Source organism: Haliaeetus leucocephalus, unplaced genomic scaffold, assembly GCF_000737465.1.
Source record: "Haliaeetus leucocephalus isolate CR32 unplaced genomic scaffold, Haliaeetus_leucocephalus-4.0 Scaffold668, whole genome shotgun sequence".
NCBI classification, from domain to species: domain Eukaryota; kingdom Metazoa; phylum Chordata; class Aves; order Accipitriformes; family Accipitridae; genus Haliaeetus; species Haliaeetus leucocephalus.
Window position 1 is genome coordinate 1,175,620 of NW_010973104.1, and position 19,949 is coordinate 1,195,568.

The 19,949-nt window shown below is 38.0% G+C and overlaps 1 protein-coding gene across 4 annotated transcripts in view; it reads right to left on the reverse strand.

Moving 5' to 3' along the window:
* Nucleotides 1-2,627: 2,627 nt before the first annotated feature.
* The window catches only part of NFAT5 (nuclear factor of activated T-cells 5, tonicity-responsive), a 42,438-nt gene continuing 25,116 nt past the window's right edge, over nt 2,628-19,949 (reverse strand). For 3 of the 4 annotated variants that reach the window (XM_010579532.1, XM_010579534.1, XM_010579535.1), the window contains 9 exons: nt 19,163-19,335; nt 15,153-15,287; nt 14,928-14,980; nt 12,785-12,917; nt 12,055-12,150; nt 8,452-8,600; nt 5,512-7,951; nt 4,072-4,318; nt 2,628-3,153 (listed from right to left, as the gene is read on the reverse strand). In XM_010579532.1, the coding sequence (XP_010577834.1) occupies nt 4,080-4,318; nt 5,512-7,951; nt 8,452-8,600; nt 12,055-12,150; nt 12,785-12,917; nt 14,928-14,980; nt 15,153-15,287; nt 19,163-19,335 (3,418 nt within the window). In that variant the 3' untranslated portion in view covers nt 2,628-3,153; nt 4,072-4,079. The remainder of the gene's footprint in view (nt 3,154-4,071; nt 4,319-5,511; nt 7,952-8,451; nt 8,601-12,054; nt 12,151-12,784; nt 12,918-14,927; nt 14,981-15,152; nt 15,288-19,162; nt 19,336-19,949) is intronic. The other variant, XM_010579533.1, reaches the window with a different exon arrangement.

Here is a 19,949-nt window from a genome sequence, read left to right on the forward strand (position 1 = left end):
CATTCATAAGACAAATACTTTTTGTAACCAAATCACATGTTCAAAGTGTTGTACATTTAAACATTGACCTAAAATGAACAAGATAAATTTAACATAAGAAAAGAAAGGTGTTATCCGGAAGTGAAAAATGGGATAGCACAGCCCTTTTTTTTTTTTGTAACTTTTTTTTTTTCTCTCTTCTCTTCATAAGCGACCTAAAATACACACACAATTCAAACATACCCTCCCCCTGGAGCTGTAGCAGTCTTGGTATGAAGTTCTCTTTTGGACACCCATTGTTAAATGGAGAATTGGTCCCTGGTGACTTGGCACTGACCAACAGCACTTCAACGTAAGGATACACCCCTTCAGAACAACGGAACAAATTGAAGCAGCACACAAGTGAATTTATAATTCCTATTACTTCTGTGTATGAAGGCCCCAGATGACACCCAACAGCTTGTCCTGGGACTGCGATCCTGCAAAAGCCACCAGTTCATTTTCGAATAACTGGCTATCGACTTCCACAACCATCTGGAAGTTGTTTCGGTCCATAATTCTCAGTCTTCTACATAGCCTCATATAGCTTTTAGTCAATGCTGCAAGATTGCTGTTTTCATGTCATGAACCATAACAAGATTTTGTTAATATTTTGTCTTAGCGGGAAAAAGAAAAAAAAAAATCACAGAAAGAAAAAGTATGGTTCAGGGTTAAAGCAGCTCTGGACATTATGAAGCAGGGAATTCTTTTTATCATGATTAAAATTTTAAACATTTTAGCATAATCATAAATTAAGAGTTAAAACACAGAGGCGCTAATAATAAAATATTAAATAGACAATGATAGTGGATAAAAGCTGAATGGCTCATTCTGAATGAAACCCCATTATTTTATATATGCCTAAATGCCTACGGGTTTCCTTACTAGATCGTATTGCTGAGTGACAGACACATCAAAACACGCAGTGAAGCTTCTCATAGCCAGCTGGAACAATAAATTGCCTGATGGAATGGCGAGAGATGAACAAGTTATTTATGTTGCAAAAAGTACTTAAATACTCAATAAAGACATAACAAACCCCACCCCACCCCACTGTTATCAGACGCCACGTTGTGGTAGAACATCAGACAAACTCACAAATTTACCACAAAAATGTGTGGCAAAAAGAATATTTTATATATATGTATATATATAAATTTTTATATTTATGCCAATGTACTCACTCAGTACAAATAGCAAAATAGTATACCATTTCCTAAATACAAAATATAGCTTTCCAAAAAAATGAAACACACATTAGATATAAACCATCCAAAACTTGAACGATTGAAAACTGTATTCAAAATTAAATGACCCAGAGCAGGTCTCTTTCTGAAAAGTTCCCTTCATATCGGCAAGAAGCCTTACTACTGAAAACGTAATTCAATGCCTCTCAATGAGAGAGAGAAAGAGAGAGACAGAAAGAGAAAGTGAACGTTATGACAGACTGACGAACAGGAAAATCCATTAAAACAAACAAAAACTCTACACGGCTCAACTAAGCACACACGTTAAGGGAAAAACACACAGTAAACAGACTAGAGTAACTTAAAAACCATTTACAGACTATTCTTTGTTATTTAAAATAACAAAAATGAAAAATGACATGATACCAACTACACTCTACCAAGGCATAATCGCCATACATGACAGCTGTTGGGCTCTAACTGCAGCAACAGCTTTCTACGTGCAGAAGGAGAAGAAACAAATGTCTGAATGAGGCTGTAGTGAGATATCACAAAACTGTCTGGATAGTTGGAGCACCCAAAAAATTCACATGCCTCACAATACAACTGCATGGTCTGGAGTGGGTTGTTTTTACATTCTGTAACATCAGTCAATTATTATTTTTTTTTAAATTGAGACATGACAATCTAGAAACTAGACGTGGGGACTGTTGGTAGAAAAAAGAAAATCACTTCAAAACTGCAGTGAGCTCAATATGCTACAAAGATGCAACAGCTCAGGATGAAGTGAAATTTTCAAGAATGTTTAAAAATGATCTAGTTTGCCCCCTACTTGGACTAAAGTTAAGCTGAAGATTTACATCAGTAACAGCTGGAAAATGACTGGTTATAGGGGATTCCTGCATTTAGAAGGTGGTAGAGAAATTGCTTCCTCTCTCCTTAATCCTTGATTATTTGTCAAAGCTTCTACTGACTAAGCAATTTAATGCCATGGATTCCTAAAAGCTGCTTCTGATCTTTAAAGCCAGTAGGATATTTATGTCTCTCTTAAAAACGCAATATGAAACTGAGGGAGAGAGAAGGAAAACCATGAAGAGAATGAAAGGGAGAAGGCTGGTTTGAGAATGGCTAATGCAGCTTTACAGAGTTCTAACCCATACAGTCAGAGTGAGAGACACAGAGGAGTTCCTTCCTCAGCCAGGCAGAAAGTTCTTTTCAAGTTGACGGTATTTTAGAGGGTAAGATTTTAAAAGTAAAATTTAACTGAAAGTTCCCCTTCATTTCTTCATTTTGTTAGAGCCACCAAACCCTTGCTCTATATACAGTTACATGTAAGAGACATGGAAAACCGTTAATCACATTCTCAGATGGGAAGCACCCACCTCTGGCTATCTACAGCAGCAAGCAATTCTCTGCTCATTACATTGCCACCTACTGCAATTAACAAATCGCAGTATTAGCTCTCCCACTCAACTGTAAAACATGCGATCCCTTCACTTACTGACAGTTATGAGTCATGGCTCATGTCACAGGCATTTGATGTTTCTGCTTCACAAGCTTTTCTAGTCAAAAGAGGGGATGTCAAGAAGGAAGAGGAGGAAAAAAAGTAAACGTGGTAATGTGTATTACCTTCTAACAACAATAACAACTGACCAGATATGCTTTAAATTCAAAGAGCACCCCACTGTTAATGAGGTTCAGGAATCTGGTAACAGTACAATCCCATGCCCTAGTAAAACAAAGCATAGCTTTTCAGCATTATTGGCACTACAAAACCCAAATACTATGGTCACGGCCTTAGGTGCTAGACGCTGCAATTGGCCATGTGTGTGCTCTTGAGAGAAGAGGGCCACTTTTTGACAGAAGCAATCAGTTCCACATGGCCTAATCCAGAGGCGGAAGGTCTGACAGGATCTGGAAAATCATCGCTTTTTTCTTCACAGAATTTCTGCAGGAAAAAACATGCAAGCAAAAAAAATTAGGCATAACTAACAAAAGTAATTCTCTTACTTCTATGTAGTTCCTTCATCTTGAAAGTGTTCCTCACAAGCAGACATGAAACTATGAGTGACTATCAGAATGCAGCACTCTTTCATAGAGGCAGATTACTGTCCTTCCACTTTTTTTTTTTTTTAAAGTTCATGACTTCATATGCAAAACAGTTCAGATTAGAAAATGAAGTGTATCACTTAAGTGAAACTTATGGGGGATTTAGGACGGCAACACAATTAACTAGAGCCAAGTTACACACTGTGGACAATACTACATTGCAGAGTCGTCCTGGTTCTTGGTACTCATTTGTAGTCAAAGCCTTTCACCTCTCTGAAAAAGGCACCTTCTAAAAGCAGAATGTTTCCTAGTAACAGCTGATCGTTGCAGCTCATTTTTAACAAAGACTCAGCACGTAGCACACTCTCAATAACTGCCATATTCTACCGAAACTTGTTTTCACATTACATTATTGTAACCCAGGAGGCAACTTCAGAATAGTACAGAATTGAGGTGTTATTTACTCGGTAAGCCTTAAGTTTTTAACTACAGCCATATTTTGTAACGCTTTTATCTGCCAAGCTGTCAAGTGATCTACTCTCCTTCCTAACAAAGTACTATATCGTAACAGCAGATGACAAAACATACAGCAACTGAACAACAAGACCCAGTCTCAACCAACCGTTTCATACAAATTCTGACCTCTAACTGTTTTTAAAAACTCTTTATTCTAGACACTGGTATTATATTCTTAATTCAGCATTACCGGTATTTTGGCTAACCTATTAAAGCTCGGTAATACATTCTGAAGTAAAGACTTACTGAACAGAAGTATGCATGGCAGCAAAGAACCCAGAAACCCAAACACATTACTTACTTGACTAATTAAAATGAGCCAGCCATATTGTTCCCCTGGTTTTGCAATGACACAAGCAGATCATCTATTTTCTCAATATTCTGATTGGTTGCCATAGCTGAAGGTAGCGGAGAAGTCTCAGATATCTGCTGGGAGAGAAGCGTTGGCACTGCTGCTTGTCCTTCGCTCTGTGGCTGACCTGGCTGACTTATAGCCATCAACTCATCCGGCAACGTAGCTGGTCCAGAAGTTAGCAGCTGACCACAGTCTGTTAAGCAGTAAGTGAGGAACAAAGGACCATTTAAATTAGGTTAGTACATGCAGTGAATTAGCCAACTTCTTTACATATATCCACATTGACTATAAACTGTGTAGAAAGTTACACGTGCTTTTGTTCACGTGACCACCTTTGCTCACCAATCCCTCAGGGTAGCAGAGGTTCAAGGTGTACGTATTGAATAGATGGCCTCTGTACTATGACCAAACGCTATTAACATCCCAGAGGACTACACTTAGCTAGAAGAAAAACAAAATGCATAGCATAAGAGAAGTACTGAATATGCCTATCCTTTGTCTGTCTTAATTGCAGATGTGTCTTTCGAAGTTCAGCCAAGGTATCCACTAGCTCCTTCTATAAATCTGTAAATTGTGTCTCACCTCCTAGCATTAGCATTATCTTCAGCTTCATGGAAAGGCTTGGCTGTATATGGCCTGACTGTCAAAGAGTCCACACAGCAAAGCACAGACCAAGTACACAGCTATGGCTTCCCGTCCAGATCTTTTACAAGCTGTTGCAATCATTATCTGCATCTCTTACTTCTGGAGCTTCCCAGGTATCTACAGCTCTTTACAGACAGATGAAAGGATCTACGTCCCAAAGAACTTGTCAGAGAGGCTAGATTCAGAGATGAGATATGGAAAACTGCAGGCTTATAAAGTTAAAGGGGTTTCAAAGGCACTTCAGGAGACACTTTTCTGGACTACACAGCTTCAAAATCTTTGCTTTTCTTCAACAAAGTGTGGAGAAAGCCTCTGCATAAATTGTGGAAACCAAATGCAGCAAGAGAAAGATTACTGGAGCTGTCTTAAGCAGGAATAACCTTTTTTTCCTTTTAACGTGTGCATACATGTATTTTATATATTATTTGTGTGTTGTTAATAATATTATATATATACACACTTATTTCTATATAGATATACACACAATTCTAAGGTGGTTTTGTCACGTGTTTATCTTAAGTGTAAGACAACCAAGAACTATTTAAGCTAAGTTCTCATGCACAATCAGCAACATTCAGAGCAACACAATGAGTATATATATTCTTAATTGTAGTGCTACATTACCTATTCCAGAATTATTTATTTTTTTTAATATCTTAGAATTGAACAAACATTGTCTTGTGGACTCCAATGAGTAGCTCTTCTAAATTGTAAACTCAGAATAGGGCATCTATCACTTACTGTTTTGAATGCCAAACAGGAATATTCCTGATGTTTGCTGAGATGAAGCAGGAGAATTCTGCAGCTGGTTGATAGCACCTCCTGCTGTGTTGTGAAATAAAGAAGCTTGTTGCTGTGGAGGAGAAGCAGTTCCTTGCATTCCTGCCATGCTGTTTTGAGAAGAGTACATAGGAGACTGCTGCAGCTCTTGCTGGCTCATACTATTCTGCAAGGCAGACATGGAAGCTGAAGAGATGAAGAGGGTGACTTGTTGCTCTTGAGAACTTGGTGACCCTTGGACCAACTGAATCTGGGGCGAGTTATGGAAGATGGCTGGCTGCTGTGTTTCAGCCTGGTTGGATCCAGGATTCTGAAGAGAAGACACTGTAGTCTGACTCTGGAATTGCATGGGCTGCTGCTCCTGGTTCATTGATGCCATGTTAGTCTGTGGATGAAAAATAGACTGGCCTTGCTGCTCCTGGTTGGTAACTGGGTTTTGATTTGGATTGAAAATCATGTTTTGCTTTTGAGAAGCAATTGTACTCATTGCATTTTGATTACTGAACATAATGTTCTGCTGTTGTTGCTGCTGCTGCTCTTGAGACGGAGGACTACTCTGAATAGCAACTATTGAATGCTGAGGCTGGAAGATAGCTCCTTGTTGGTTCTGAGGAATTGAACTGGACTGGATGGAGCCTAATGACACTTGAGACTGAAACAAACCTTGCTGAGCAGGCTGAGTCTGGGGCTGTTCTTGGGGAAGCATAGAACTCTGGATATGAGAGATCTGTGTCTGCTGTTGGAAAGAAGTCTGCTGTTCAGTATTTGTTGCTGTCTGAAGAGGAGAGATGGAATTTGGGCTTGTAAAGAATGACATCTGTTCTTCCTGAGTTGCAGGGTTGCTCATTGAACTCTGGGAAAGGAACATGTTGGCAGACTGCTGGTCTTGAGGAACTGAAGAGCTCTGTAATACACCCATGGCGTTCTGCGAGTGGAACATTGGAGGCTGCAGTTGGTCTGAGGAATTAGTACTGGTCTGGTTGTGAACAATGGAATTTGGACTGTGAAAAATAGAGCCTTGTGTTTCCTGTGATATATTCTGAGTATCACCAATAGCATTCTGAGTGTGAAAAAGCTGAGCTTGTGAATGTGGAGACTGCTGCATAAAGCTTCCCGACTGAATAGACATGATTTCTCCGCCTTGCTGGAACAGACCACCTCCTTGTTGTTGAGTTCCACTTGCCTGAACAGTCATCATGTTTTTGGTAGATGAAAAGATATTAACTTGAGATTGACTTTCTCCACTATGCTGCATTTGAACCATGGTCTGAAATACAGTACTTTGCATCTGTTTACTCTGTCCTGAAGCTTCTTCTCCATCTGCAGAATTTGATGCCTGAAACATAGTAGGTCCATTGTTGGAGACCTGCTGCTGAGCAGTAGGAGTAGTCTCACTTCCAGAAACACCAGGAGATGAAGAGAATAATTCACACTGCATTTGCATGTCTTCGCTTGTTGATAACCCACTCATGATGTGAGAAGCCTGCTGGTAAACAGGTGACTGTTGGAGGGCTCCATTCCCTGAAGTTGTTGAAGAGAACAAATCAGACTGCATCTGTGTTGCAGCTTGGCAAATGTTTTGTTGGATTCCTATCACCATTGCTGCAGAAGTCTCCATTGCCTGCTGCTGCTGCTGCTGCTGTTGTTGTTGCTGTTGGTTGGACAATGCATTTTCAGGCTGTGAATGAACATTTTCAGCTCGTCCAGGCAAAAGGTTCTCTGGTCTGGAATGGACAGTTGTGTCTGATGAGGAAAATATCCCAGGATTTACGCTATTTTGTATCTGGCTAACTTGCTGAAAGATATCTGCATTTAGCTGATCTTGAACATCCTCACTGCTGTCTGAACCAGAAAACAAAACAGAAGATAACTGCTGTTGAGCTTCCAATACCTGCTGCACCAAGTCAACATTTCTATTGCTGCCAGTGGCAGTGTTTGTTGGAAAATTTCCAGCTTGCAGTTGCTGTATAGTGTTCTGTAACTGACTCACACCACTTGCTGATGAGAAAATACTTGATGAAATCTGTTGCTGCAATGCCTGTGCTGGTTCTGAGAGCGTAGACTGTTGTTGTTGTGATGCATCGGTTAATTGTGACAAAGTGACTACTGTGCCATCTGATTGCAAGACTTCCCTGGTTTGGGAATCTCTTGTTTGGAACTGTGCAGCTTGCTGCAATAATGCATCACTGTTCTGCAGCGGACCCGGAGTAGAAACTGCTGAAAAGCTACCAGGCTGGGAAATGTCCTGCGTTTGGATAGTAGTTAGTGTCTCTGGATTATACACCTTCGGCTGTATTTGTTGCTGGTTTTCATTTTCAGAAGGTAAATGGGAAGCAGAAGTTGATATGCCAGACATACTGTTTTCCAATGTTTGTTGAGTTGGTCCAACCACATTTGAAGCCTGAAAAGAGCAATACATGTAGCAATTCGTAAGCTTACTCAGGTTATGCTTATAAAATCTCCACCAATCCACTACGTTCAGGGAAGATCAGACATAAGGTTTGATGGCTACGTATCTCTCCATACATAATCAAACAAGTATGCAAATGACTAGCAGTGGAAATGCTACTTCAGGGAAGGAGTCAAGGTAAAATTTAATGAAAACAATACTGGGAAGTGATTGAAAAAATATTCTTACAGTAATTTACTAGTTCTGTGTCACAAGATAAAAAAATTCATCATGGTATCACTAGCCAATCAATCTGTTTGAAGATAAGTTACTTTCAAAGGAAATTATCTATTATTTTAATCATGCTCTGTGATCATATGTTTTGCCCAGACCGACATCAGACATGACTTTTTCCCTTGTGTTACTCTTCTCCACTATTAGACCATGGACTGATGGGTAGATGTAACTATGACTATTAAAAGCTACTATCTGCAGATCACAATCAAACTTACCTTGAAGACAGGGGGAGATCTTTTTTCTGCACTTACTTCCATTGGAGCCACATCTTCATTCTTAATCATACTGCTTGGCATGAGTGGAGTTATCAAGGCACTAGGAAGAATGTTTACCTTCTCTAGGTTACAACCAGTGGCTTTCACTGCTGCAGTCACAAATAAAAATAAAAGGAGGGCAATGGAATGTTAATGTTCACTATACAAAGAGTGGGTTTCTAGTGGTGGCCTGCTTCCTGTTTCACTTTTCAGCCCTACCATTAAGAACTCCCATCCTCATATAAGATGCTAATATGCAGAGAGATCATTGCAAACATTTCAATACTTCAAATAATCCTAGAAAACCTGAAACTTTCAGAGGTTATTTTTAAGACCAACAGCAATGCCACAGTTTTGTTTTTCTTCCATTTCTTATCTTCCTAGACCAGGACAGCCATCCACCAACTGCTTAAACTACAAACATAAAAGCTTAAGACATCTTTCCACAGATTATCAGATTTTAAATTTTACTGCACTTTTAACTATACAACTTCTCTATTTAATTTTGAAAAAATATCTGTTTTCAGATAACCATGTGAACAGAGTGCTCAAAGCATTCATACTGTACTTTTATCCTGTTAAAGGACTAATCAAGCAAAAACTTGATAAATCTGCATGCCAGATCTGTAGCAAGAGCAAGTTTTTATTTTGCCGTTGCAGTGCCTATTTTTTTTTTAAAGTAGAAAGGTAGCTTCTTAAAATGAATTGCATCTTTTTAGTTTTAATTTTTCCTGATCCACGTAAAAAATATTACATAAGCTGAGATCTTTGCTGTAAATGAAATAAACTTCCTTAATTTCAAATACTGCTGAAATTGAGCTTAAACAAACCAATGGGAAAGCCCATAAAAAGCCAATGGGAAAGCCCGTAAAAACCACAGTTCCCTAAGTACTTATAAGTAAATTAAAGAATTACTCTTCAACATAAAGCAACCGATCCGCATGTTTTTAACAAATTTAAATCTTACAATAACATAGCAGTAAAATTTCTACAAATTTACATCAACAGTATGCCATGTCCTCAGTAACAGTACGGTATGTTTATTCTATGTAAAACCAAAGACAGTCTCCTGAAATGTTGTTTTCTGTCTTCAGCAATAAATTCTCAGCCATCAGTATGGCAACAGTTGTCAATATACCAACCGCCAAATAAGCTCTTTCCTTCCTTCTGTTAACTCACAGGTTTGGGGTGCCTCCAGAAATACAAGCCCCATGACCAGACACGTTAGGCTGTGCTGCTGGCAGGGAATGCAAATTGAGTGAGACTATTCTAAAATACATCTACTCCAGGACAGCTAGTCATACAGTGTATTTAAAGACAGCAGTCAGTGTTTTTCTACACCATAGTCACAATTTACAAGCTTTTCTCTTCTATGTGCTTAATCATGTTGTGTTCATCAGAAACAATTTTTAAAAATTATGTAAGTAATTAAAAAAAATCCTAATTGTATCCAGATTAGATTCTAGCAATGGTATGTTTGTTCACAGTAACATATTTGGTTGGAAGAATGAAAAAAAGAAGCGAGATTAATAATGAAAAAGAAGTTTCAAAAGCAGAGAAACACTGTTGTTTTGGTGCTTTACTATGTTTTTGTAATACACTTAGTTTAGAACTTCTGAATAGTTACCATCTTATCAAGGCATACACACCCTCTTTCCCTTTTCTGCCAAAGATGGAAACTGAAACTATCACTAACCACTTAAAAACAAGGCTCCAGCACTACTTCAGTGTTAGAAGGCAAAGACCTGAACTACATGGTTGTCCATACCCCTCCATCTTCCTCAAGTTTTACAGAACAGCTTAAATTATACATTTGTTGTCTTGAAATGTAACTTGTCATTTAAGTCTGTCAAATCTGCGGTCTCTTAAAATGTTAGAGCTAGGAATCTGTAATGGCATTGGGAAGCCACGTTTTGGTTTCTTTATATACACTGATGTTGTCAGAGAAATTATTTTAAGGAATATTCACAGATACCTGAGACAAAGATTAAAATTGCCTGCGATAGGAAGAAAAAGGCCTTGTAGCTCAATACCTAACTGTACACATCCCTGGCAGCAACAGTTCATTCCATTTGGCCAGGGCTGCTGGAAATGATGCCACTTAAGAAATTATGAATTCTAGGATTTTGCTCCCAGTGAAAGGAAACAGAAAGGAAGTAGCATCCTGCTGGATCCCCACCTGGTCTTTATCATTTCAGAACACTGAGTAAGGATGGGCTGGCACATATGCAGAGACAAAGTACATTAAGCAGACAAAATTGTCTGACCTCTGGTTCATGATCAGCCTAGAGTATAATAGGTACAGGAATGAACCATCAAAAAAGAGCTGGCTAGCAGAAAACCCACACAAGAAAGTAAATTAAGATTTATTGCATAAATTACATGGAGGAGATGAAGCAACAGAAATAGCACATTGCGTTCTTATGAACAGCAGATGTTCTCCTGAAGCAGTTGGTATCTTCCTTTGGTTAAGCCTCCATACTCAATTAGATGGATGTCAGGCTTGCCCCAATACATTAGTTATTATCTTACTCATCTTTTTAATCTTGCTACTAGAAGTCTTACCAGTCCTTTTATCAGCTTGTTTCACTGCCCTAAATACTTTTGCATATTTCTCCCCCAAATATTCTCTGCAGGTTTAAACTCATCATACCTTGTATTATCATCCCTAACAAGTTGTAAAGTCAGCTTGTAAATATATCCCCTGCCAAGACCAAGCTATTAACTTCAAACATGAGCTTCATGATTTTAACCTGAAGCTATGGATTCCTATCAAACTTGTGATCACATTGTTAATTTGCTTACCTTTCAACCTGCTTTCATCAGAGCAGGCTATGGAAATTTCCATTAACCTTTGTACACTACCATAGTTTCAACAATCAACTAAGAAACATTTCCTTCCTCTACTTTACTTCAATATCAGAAGGATCAATTCACTTCACACTTAAAAACCAGGCAAACCTAAAACTTGCTCCCTTGGAACAAAACAACAAACTTCGCATGGACAGAATGGTCAGGGGAAAAAAAAAAAAATCACTGAGGGAATTAAGTTGAAATTGCCAGAATTAGCATTCTTAACTAGACCCACTGAAAGCAGTCTTATAAAACCACTGGACAGCTTCCGAAAAATACCAAGTTGGAATGTTTGTGTTTTTCAGTACTCAGTTCTTCCCCACCACTACCTTTATGTGTGTTTTTTTTCTTAAATTAACACTACACGGTTTCTATATCCTTTGTATTAACTGCCATCTTAGGCTTCTTCCTTTTTTCTTCTTCACTTGCAAGCATATTAAATAAAGATTAGACTGCAGGGCCTGACACATGAAAAACAGAAATTTTTTTTAATATTTTTTTTTCAAATTCTTCGTTCTATAGTAGCTCATGTTAAAATATACTGTTATAAAGTAACATATTCAGAATCAGAAAAAAAACCTTGCTGTAAGAATATGGCCAGATTTTATAAGCACAGACTTATCTTCACAGGACGTCTGATTCATTCCTCCAAATTTGGGTAGGAATTTATAGTTAAATTATTAACAACAATGATAAGAATCAATTTAGTACCTTTTATAGCCTCTTCAAAAGAACAATGTTGGGCTGGGCTGGAGATTTCCTTCTTCACATTAACATTCAGAGTACCAGCTGTTGAGACAAAACACACTGAAAACTTCCTTATGTTAAAACAACAAACAAGAAAAAAAAAAGGCGGGGGGGGACGGGACCAAAACAGTTACTTATACCTTAAAGAAATTAAGGTTCTTTGAAACCCAGAGAAACTTTCTGAGTTGTACATAAGCTTTCTGTTTGTGGTTGTGAATGCACCAATGATCACAGTGCCCAAAATACCATTTTCACTTCCAAAAATGTGAGCCAGTCAGCAATTGTACTGTGTATTGTAATATGAATAAATAAAAATACACAATGTGGTTAAATGTCAACATTCCTTAGGATAAAGCTTGGTGCTATTTTTGGTTATATTTAGTGCACTCTATTTAGTATGTCTAGTTTTTTTCCTGCTCGGCTTCATTCTGAACCTTATACTAGAAATGGATGCTACTTTGTAAGAACAGCTGTCTCCATGCAGCTGAAATTTGAACTACTTGTCACGTAAATGAGAAATGCCAAGCCTTTAGATTTTATTATTTAACATAGCAAACCTTGCCAGCAAGAGGACTTTAAAAAGATCCATGTTACTTCAAATTTCTGTTGTTTGGCTAAATACTAAGAAATCAGAAATGAGATGTTTAGCAGGTAAAACTGTCCATTCCTTCCCCCAGTCTTCTATTTTACATACATGTATCTGGAGTGTACGTAAATGGTTGCACATCGTGTGATCTTCCAGCATTGGTCACCACATATATTCCCACAGAAACAGCTGAGGTTATTTGCTGGTCATGATATGGTGGCACTTTCACAATAAGGTGATTCTGCAATACAAAAACAATTTTTAAAATCACATTAGAAACCTTACTTCATTACTATTGACCTTAATTTTATTTACATCCACCAAAACAAAGAAACAGACTGATAAAACACCACAAGAAATAAAGACATTGGGGGAAATGTGATCAAGTTACACTTTGTGAAGTAAACTGATAACTAACTTGTGGTAGAAGAGAGATTTGAATAATCTGCCTATATGATGCTCATTGGCAACTTACAGCTCAAATGGAAGGTGCAGAAAGGAAAGACATATAAAGTCCAGTACTTTAAATATAAGCTTATGCCTAACATGCCTTACTGAATTGCAATCAGTTTGCCATCAAATTCTGCTGGACTCAGACACTTCACTGTTCTGCTGAATCAGGTCTTTGTATTCAGTGTGAACAGATGGAGGATGCAGTTTCATGTTACACTTAAGCAGATTTAACACTGAGCAGACATCAAGAAATAGGACTTCAATCATTCATCAACAGTAATAGTGATGAGTGGTCTGTTTATTCCCCAACTACCTCTCTATCCCACTAGAAGTGAGAAATCACTTCTACCAGTGCATGCATGGAACACAGCCTTCAGAGGTGGGAGCAAGACGATATTTGTCAGACATCACTTACATCTAATAATTTCTCTAATTTCAGTCAAATAGTCCATAAAGACACTTAGTTGCATCAAAAAGAACAAACAAATATTTTGTAAAACATTTCAGAGTGGAACAGAAATTCAGCCAGGTATAAAGACTATGGCATACACACAATCTATTTCCACTCAGTAGTAATCTAATGTGTCCTTAGGAAAGCTACTGGAAAAATCATACTAGGCCTTTTAATTACACTGTATGTAAGGGCGAAGACTTACTCACCAAGTTCATATACTACACTCCTACTGTGGTATCTAAGTTCTCCATTAAAAATGGAACAATTATACTTGTGTAAACCCCAAACAATGATCGTTCGTAGAATCACAGAATGGTTTACGTTGGAAGGGACCTTAAAGACCACCTAGTTCCAACTCCCCTGCCATGGGCAGGGACACCTTGCACTAGACCAGGTTGCTCAAAGCCCCATCCAACCTGGCCTTGAACATTTCCAGGGATGGGGCACTGTCCTGGTTTCGGCTGGGATAGAGTTAATTTTTTTCCAGCAGCTGGTATAGTGTTATGTCTTGGATTCAGTATGAGAAGAATGTTGATAACACACTGATGTTTTCACTTGTTGCTAAGTAGTGTTTATACCAAGTCAAGGATTTTTCAGCTTCTCATGCCCAGCCAGCAAGAAGGCTGGAGTGGCACAAGAAGTTGGTGGGGACATAGCCGGGACAGCTGACCCAAACTGGGCTCAGGGGTATTCCATACCAGGTGACATCAGGCCCAGTAGAGAAACTGGGGGGGAGTTGGCTGGGGGCAGAGGGGGGCAGGATCACTGCTCAGGAACTAACTGGGCATTGGTCAGCGAGTGGTGAGCAATTGCATTGTGCATCACTTGTTTTGTATATTCCAATCCTTTTATTATTATTGTCATTTTATTATTGTTGTTATTATCATTATTAGTTTCTTCCTTTCTGTTCTATTAAACTGTTCTTATCTCAACCCACGAGTTTTACCTTTTTCCTTCTGATTCTCTCCCCCCATCCCACTGGGTGGGGGGAAACCGAGTGAGCAGCTGCATGATGCTTAGTTGCTGGCTGGGGTTAAACCACAACAGGCATACACAACTTCTCTGGGCCAACTGTTCCTGTGCCTCACCACCTTCACAGTGAAGAACTTCTTCCTTACGTCTAATCTAAATCTACCCTCTTTAAGTTTAAAGCCATTACTCCTTGTCCTATCTGATATTCAACCAGACTCACTAAAGAACTTATTTGAAGAAAAGTAATATTATTTCTAGAAATGCCTAGGAAGAGGTAAAGGATTATTCGATTTTTCTTTGGAGACAGATTCAGTCTTTTTTTATTTATTAGAATATAACAACAAATAATAATAACAAATAATACAAAAGTACCTGATGAAATAATTCCATGTCTATTTCAGCTTCTGCCTTCCAAGAATTCTCATCTAAATGAAAGTTAAAAGGCATCATTTATTGCACATCAATATAAAGCAATTTATTTTAGTGCCTTTGATCCTGCTTCTCAGTTTGCTCTCTAGAACTAAACTTTATCAACCAATGTAAACCCAAATATCATGCTCTCTTCAGCACCCAAGCCTTTATTGCTTTCACACTAACCAGAAACATTCTCTTGGAAAATCACTTTTGTTCCCTTTAGAAAGTTCTTGCCAATCAGAAAAACTTCCTCTTCACCCTTCACTGAACAACTGTGCAGACTTTTCTTTAGGATCTCTGGAACTCCTGCTGGTTGAGCTGAAATTGAAAAAACACATAGTTTGAAATCAAGAAAATATCAACAACCAAAATAAAAAGCTTTTACTGACAGGATTATAAAGGAAAGAACAAATTAATTCCTGAGCTTCTTCCTTTACTGTATCATTCATTACAAACTTTTCAGAAGATAACTGTTTCTGTTATTTCCTCACTAAATGTAATGACCTCATAAAAATCACATTTAGTAAATGATCCATAAATAATCTTTCCCCTTTTCTCCTGCATTTATTTAATCTTTAAAATGAAACTTTCAGTGTTTGAGCTAAAGCAAAGTGTTCAAAAAGAGAAGAAAATTTAGTTCTGCAATTTCCTGGCACAGAGTGCGATAGACAAATGCATCAGCCCTTAGATGCAGCTGAAGCACACCTTGAATTTTACCCTTAAGCTCATAAAAACATTTTTCTAATGAAGCTTATTTTGTTCTGCTATACAAAAGGATAGAAGCAGTAATTCCCAGATTACCTGTTTTTTATAGATTTTTTTTTTTTTAAATGACATAGCTTTCTGGCTTGTGGGAGAACTAACCCAGGGCTTTGAGTAACCTGGTCTAGTGGAAGGTATCCCTGCCCATACCAGGGGGGTTGGAATTAGATGATCTTTAACGTCCCCTCCAACCCAAACCATTCTGATTCTATGACTTTCTAGACCTATATACTTCAGCTAATACAAATCCTTGCAAAAGTCACACCTCTGTAGTTGGGGATTATAGCAATTTATATCCTATAAACTAGCAAAGAGAATGCGGCTTACAGATACACATCCCTGGAAACCTCTGCCTCTCAGCTAGTGATTCAGATGATGATTTATATAACACATATTACAAATTGTCTTTGCTGCAAACTACTTCTATGCTTCTTAAAGCATAAATCAAGTAAGACCATGTGTGTTAAATGAAAATGAGCACCAAAGACAATTTAAATAGACATACATTTTAAAATAATGTATTTTGAGTCTGCCACATTTAATATGTTATAAAATAATTTCAGTTTCTAATACAGGTTTCTCAACCACCTTTTGTAATCACCATAAAATCCTAGTGGCATAAGCTTGTACTTGTGCTTTGTATTTATGTGGCCCAATTTTAGTGTTTAATAACAGTATTCTCTGGGCTTACGACATAGAACATCATACATATTGTAACACTCCAAATTATTTAATGACCTTTCAGAAAGGATTTTTCTACAACTGTTGCAGCAGGTTCCTAGGCAACCATTACGCAACTACTAAATATGCTCAAGGCACTTGAACTTCTGAAAAGAGTAACTGGATTTAGGTTTGCTAGCAAGTTAACAAAGCCTATTTAAAACATAGGCCTTAAATAAAGAGCCTGCACCTACTTAATGTCTTTCCTATAGCTTCCGGAACATTATTGCAACTTTGACAGCAATATTAGTTATAAAACACAACATAAACAGGCTCTGATGAGTGAAAATTTAAACATTATGAGAAGGTACAGTATACATCTGTAATAAGATGTATGCAGCAAACAAACCAGATGTAATGTGCTGGAGAAGATGATTTACATAAATAACTTAAACAACAACAAAATTTTATGCCATATTGATCAGCCAGCATATGTGTACCAGTGCTATTCAGTTGTTTAAGGTCTACTGACAGTCACCATAACTGCAGAGTAAGTTAAGACAGCAGAACCACAGAATCCTGGAATGCAAGCCTGGAAAGAGCCTCAGGAATTCTCTGAACCTTCACATCATGATCAGTTTTACCCACATCATTCCTCAAAGATACAAGTCTAACCAGAGCATTTTGTTTCTTTGTTTTAGACTTCCAGCAATGGAGATGCTGTAAAATTCCTGGGCAATCTCTTAGCAGCTTACACAATTAGGAAGATTTTCTTATCAACTGACCAAAACCCACCTTGCTAAAAACTAAACCAATTTACTCCTTACTGTATTTTTTTTTTAGAACTTTATTTATGTAAGGATAACTTTTATTTCCTTCTTTCTTCCTTCCTTTGCTCTAATGTCCCTTCCTTTTTCTAATGTCCCCATCACTCTCATATATTCTGCTTTTTACTCCCTGCCCAGGTCTCAAAACATAGCTACTAATGTTACAGGTATAAATGGATACATTCAACAAACAGAATGAAGACTACAAGGGACCCTCATAAACCAATACTGGAATGGCCTTACCAAAAAGCTAAGCAGGAAGTGCATCAAATACAGCTTTTTTTTAGCTAAATAGCCTATTTTAAAATGGGTCTCTCAAACAACTCAGACTCTCAGCTTCTACTTAGAGTAGCAAGTTTTGGATTGTTATGTGTTTAAGAAAACACCAGATGATTTCCATTCCCATTTCTGCTCCGATTTAAATAATTTTATCTTTAACCAGTAAGTTAATGATACAAACAAAATGTATACAGAAATAGCTTTCAGAGATTCTACAGAAAATGTTGTTTTCTTAAATCTGAAAATTAATATCAGATACTACAATGCTATACTGACTAGAATGGAGCTACAGAGACAACCATATTTCTAGCAGATGTATTTATGCATTTTCCAACAACATAAATGCAATAAATCTGAGAACTTCACCAGTTTAAAAAACACTGGAAAAAGAAAGATTTAGCAAAAAGTGGCAGGAGAAGGGAAAAGAGGGACGGGAACACCTCAAGCTGACCTTTGTGGAAGAGCACCCCAAATGTCAAGCTATTGCCTAAAGCATAGAACATCGCTGAAGAGAGGAGAGTCCTTCCCTGCATCAACAGTGACACGTCTTTGGTTATCAGCCTTTTCAGGGTTTCTGCAGGGTTCCCGCTCTCTCTAAATCTTGCAGAGGGATTCTATGTGAGAGCAGAATACTGGAAGGAGAGACGGGCTACATGCCACATCTGCCAAATCGCCTGTTGCCTGCAGCACTGGAATGGCATGGTGGTATCTGATGTGGAAACTCACATGTTTCGAATTATCTCCCCTTCCAATCTGTTCTTTCGCAGGCAACAAAGCTGCAGGTTCTGATGAGTTGAATAGGAGCCCTGACACAATAGGTACTGACAGTTTGGGGGGGGGGGGACGGGGGGACGGGACACACCAAACCCCAAACCCCAGTAATTTTTATACAATGGAAAGAGCACAACACAAGCACCCAGGAGCTTGCATTATCATACTATTTTCCACGCATGGAGAAAAAGCTCTCCTATCTTCTTGTTCGTCAGTATCAGTAATCCCATCAACAGCTGTATTAAACACATTTCCCGATCTTTTCTCTTTGACAGATGAGCAGAATTCCCCGTAACTGGAAGTCACTACTGACTCTATAGGCACAGGCAGCCCCTGATGTACTGCAGCCTCCTCTGATTTCATTTTCCCTGTTGTTCAGTGTAACCTAACCAGTGAATGCAGCCATCTGTGCTCAGTGCTAAACAGAGCATTTAATAAATAGCTACAAAATGCTTCATTCTTGCACTGAACCAGAATAGATTCAGCCTCTGGCCCAACAAACTACCACAACTGTAAAGCACCATGCTTACTAACTTTTAGAAGTTCTTTCTGTCACTGAAAGCTGACAGATAAACATGACAATACAGAAGAGATTAAAACCTGTATCAAAAAGGTCATTTAAGTTCAAAGCAATCATGGCAAAAATTGTGACCTTCTAAAAGGCAAAAATTCGTTTAATAAAAGGTCAGGAAATGTATAACTACTTTTAACTACTGGTCAGTCATTTAACTAGCACCCCACCCGAAATAAAAATCAATCCATGTGATCTTAACCATAGAAATTCTGAAATAATCACAGATTAACACTGGGTTGTTTTTTTCCCCCAAGGCATTTTACGGCAATCAGACTAAAATCCAGAGTCCTCTGATAACAACCTTTTATTTTGATACTTACTGCACAAAATTGGGGAAGAAGGTGTCTGAAGAGTCAAAGTTGAGCCATCTTTACGAGTGATGTTAACACGAAATACCAGCCTAGCACGTGTGCTTTTTTTCTTGGAACCAGCAATCCCTATCCTAGCTTCAACATCAGCATTTCTCAGCTTCAGTATTCCCACGCAATCAACCCTAACAACACAAAATAGTTGACAGTTTAATAGTTTAATACGTTCAGCATCTTTCACAATCTTTTGACTAGTTACATAAGCCACAAAGTCAAAACTCTTGAAGTAATTACTGAAATAGTATTAAATTTTTTTTTTATTATTTACATGAAATCTCTATATGACCTTTCTCATTATATAGTCCGGTTTTCAATTCAACCCTGCATAATTTGGATGATGAATCATGGGAGGAAGGAATATGAAAGTAGTATGAATAAAACAGAAAATGCAACGTAACAAAGTAATTCTGGTAAGCATTCAATTTATAATCACAGATCTTCATTCTTCCATTCCTAGGGCTAGATCTGGGTTTGTAGGATTATCACTACAAAATATTCTGCATTCACTTAAAGCAGTAGTAGAAGAAAACTTACTGTAGTCATATTATTTTTTATGCTCAGTGGAACTTGGAAGTGATAGATACGTCATACCATAACTGTGGTCCTACGGGAAATGTATACAGGGCCAGGGTGAGAGAGAGATGCAGTGCTAACTTTCAGAAAGACATGCTAGATGCAAAATAATTTCAAGCAAAAAACAAACAAAAACAAAACAAAAACTCAAAAAACAAACAAACAA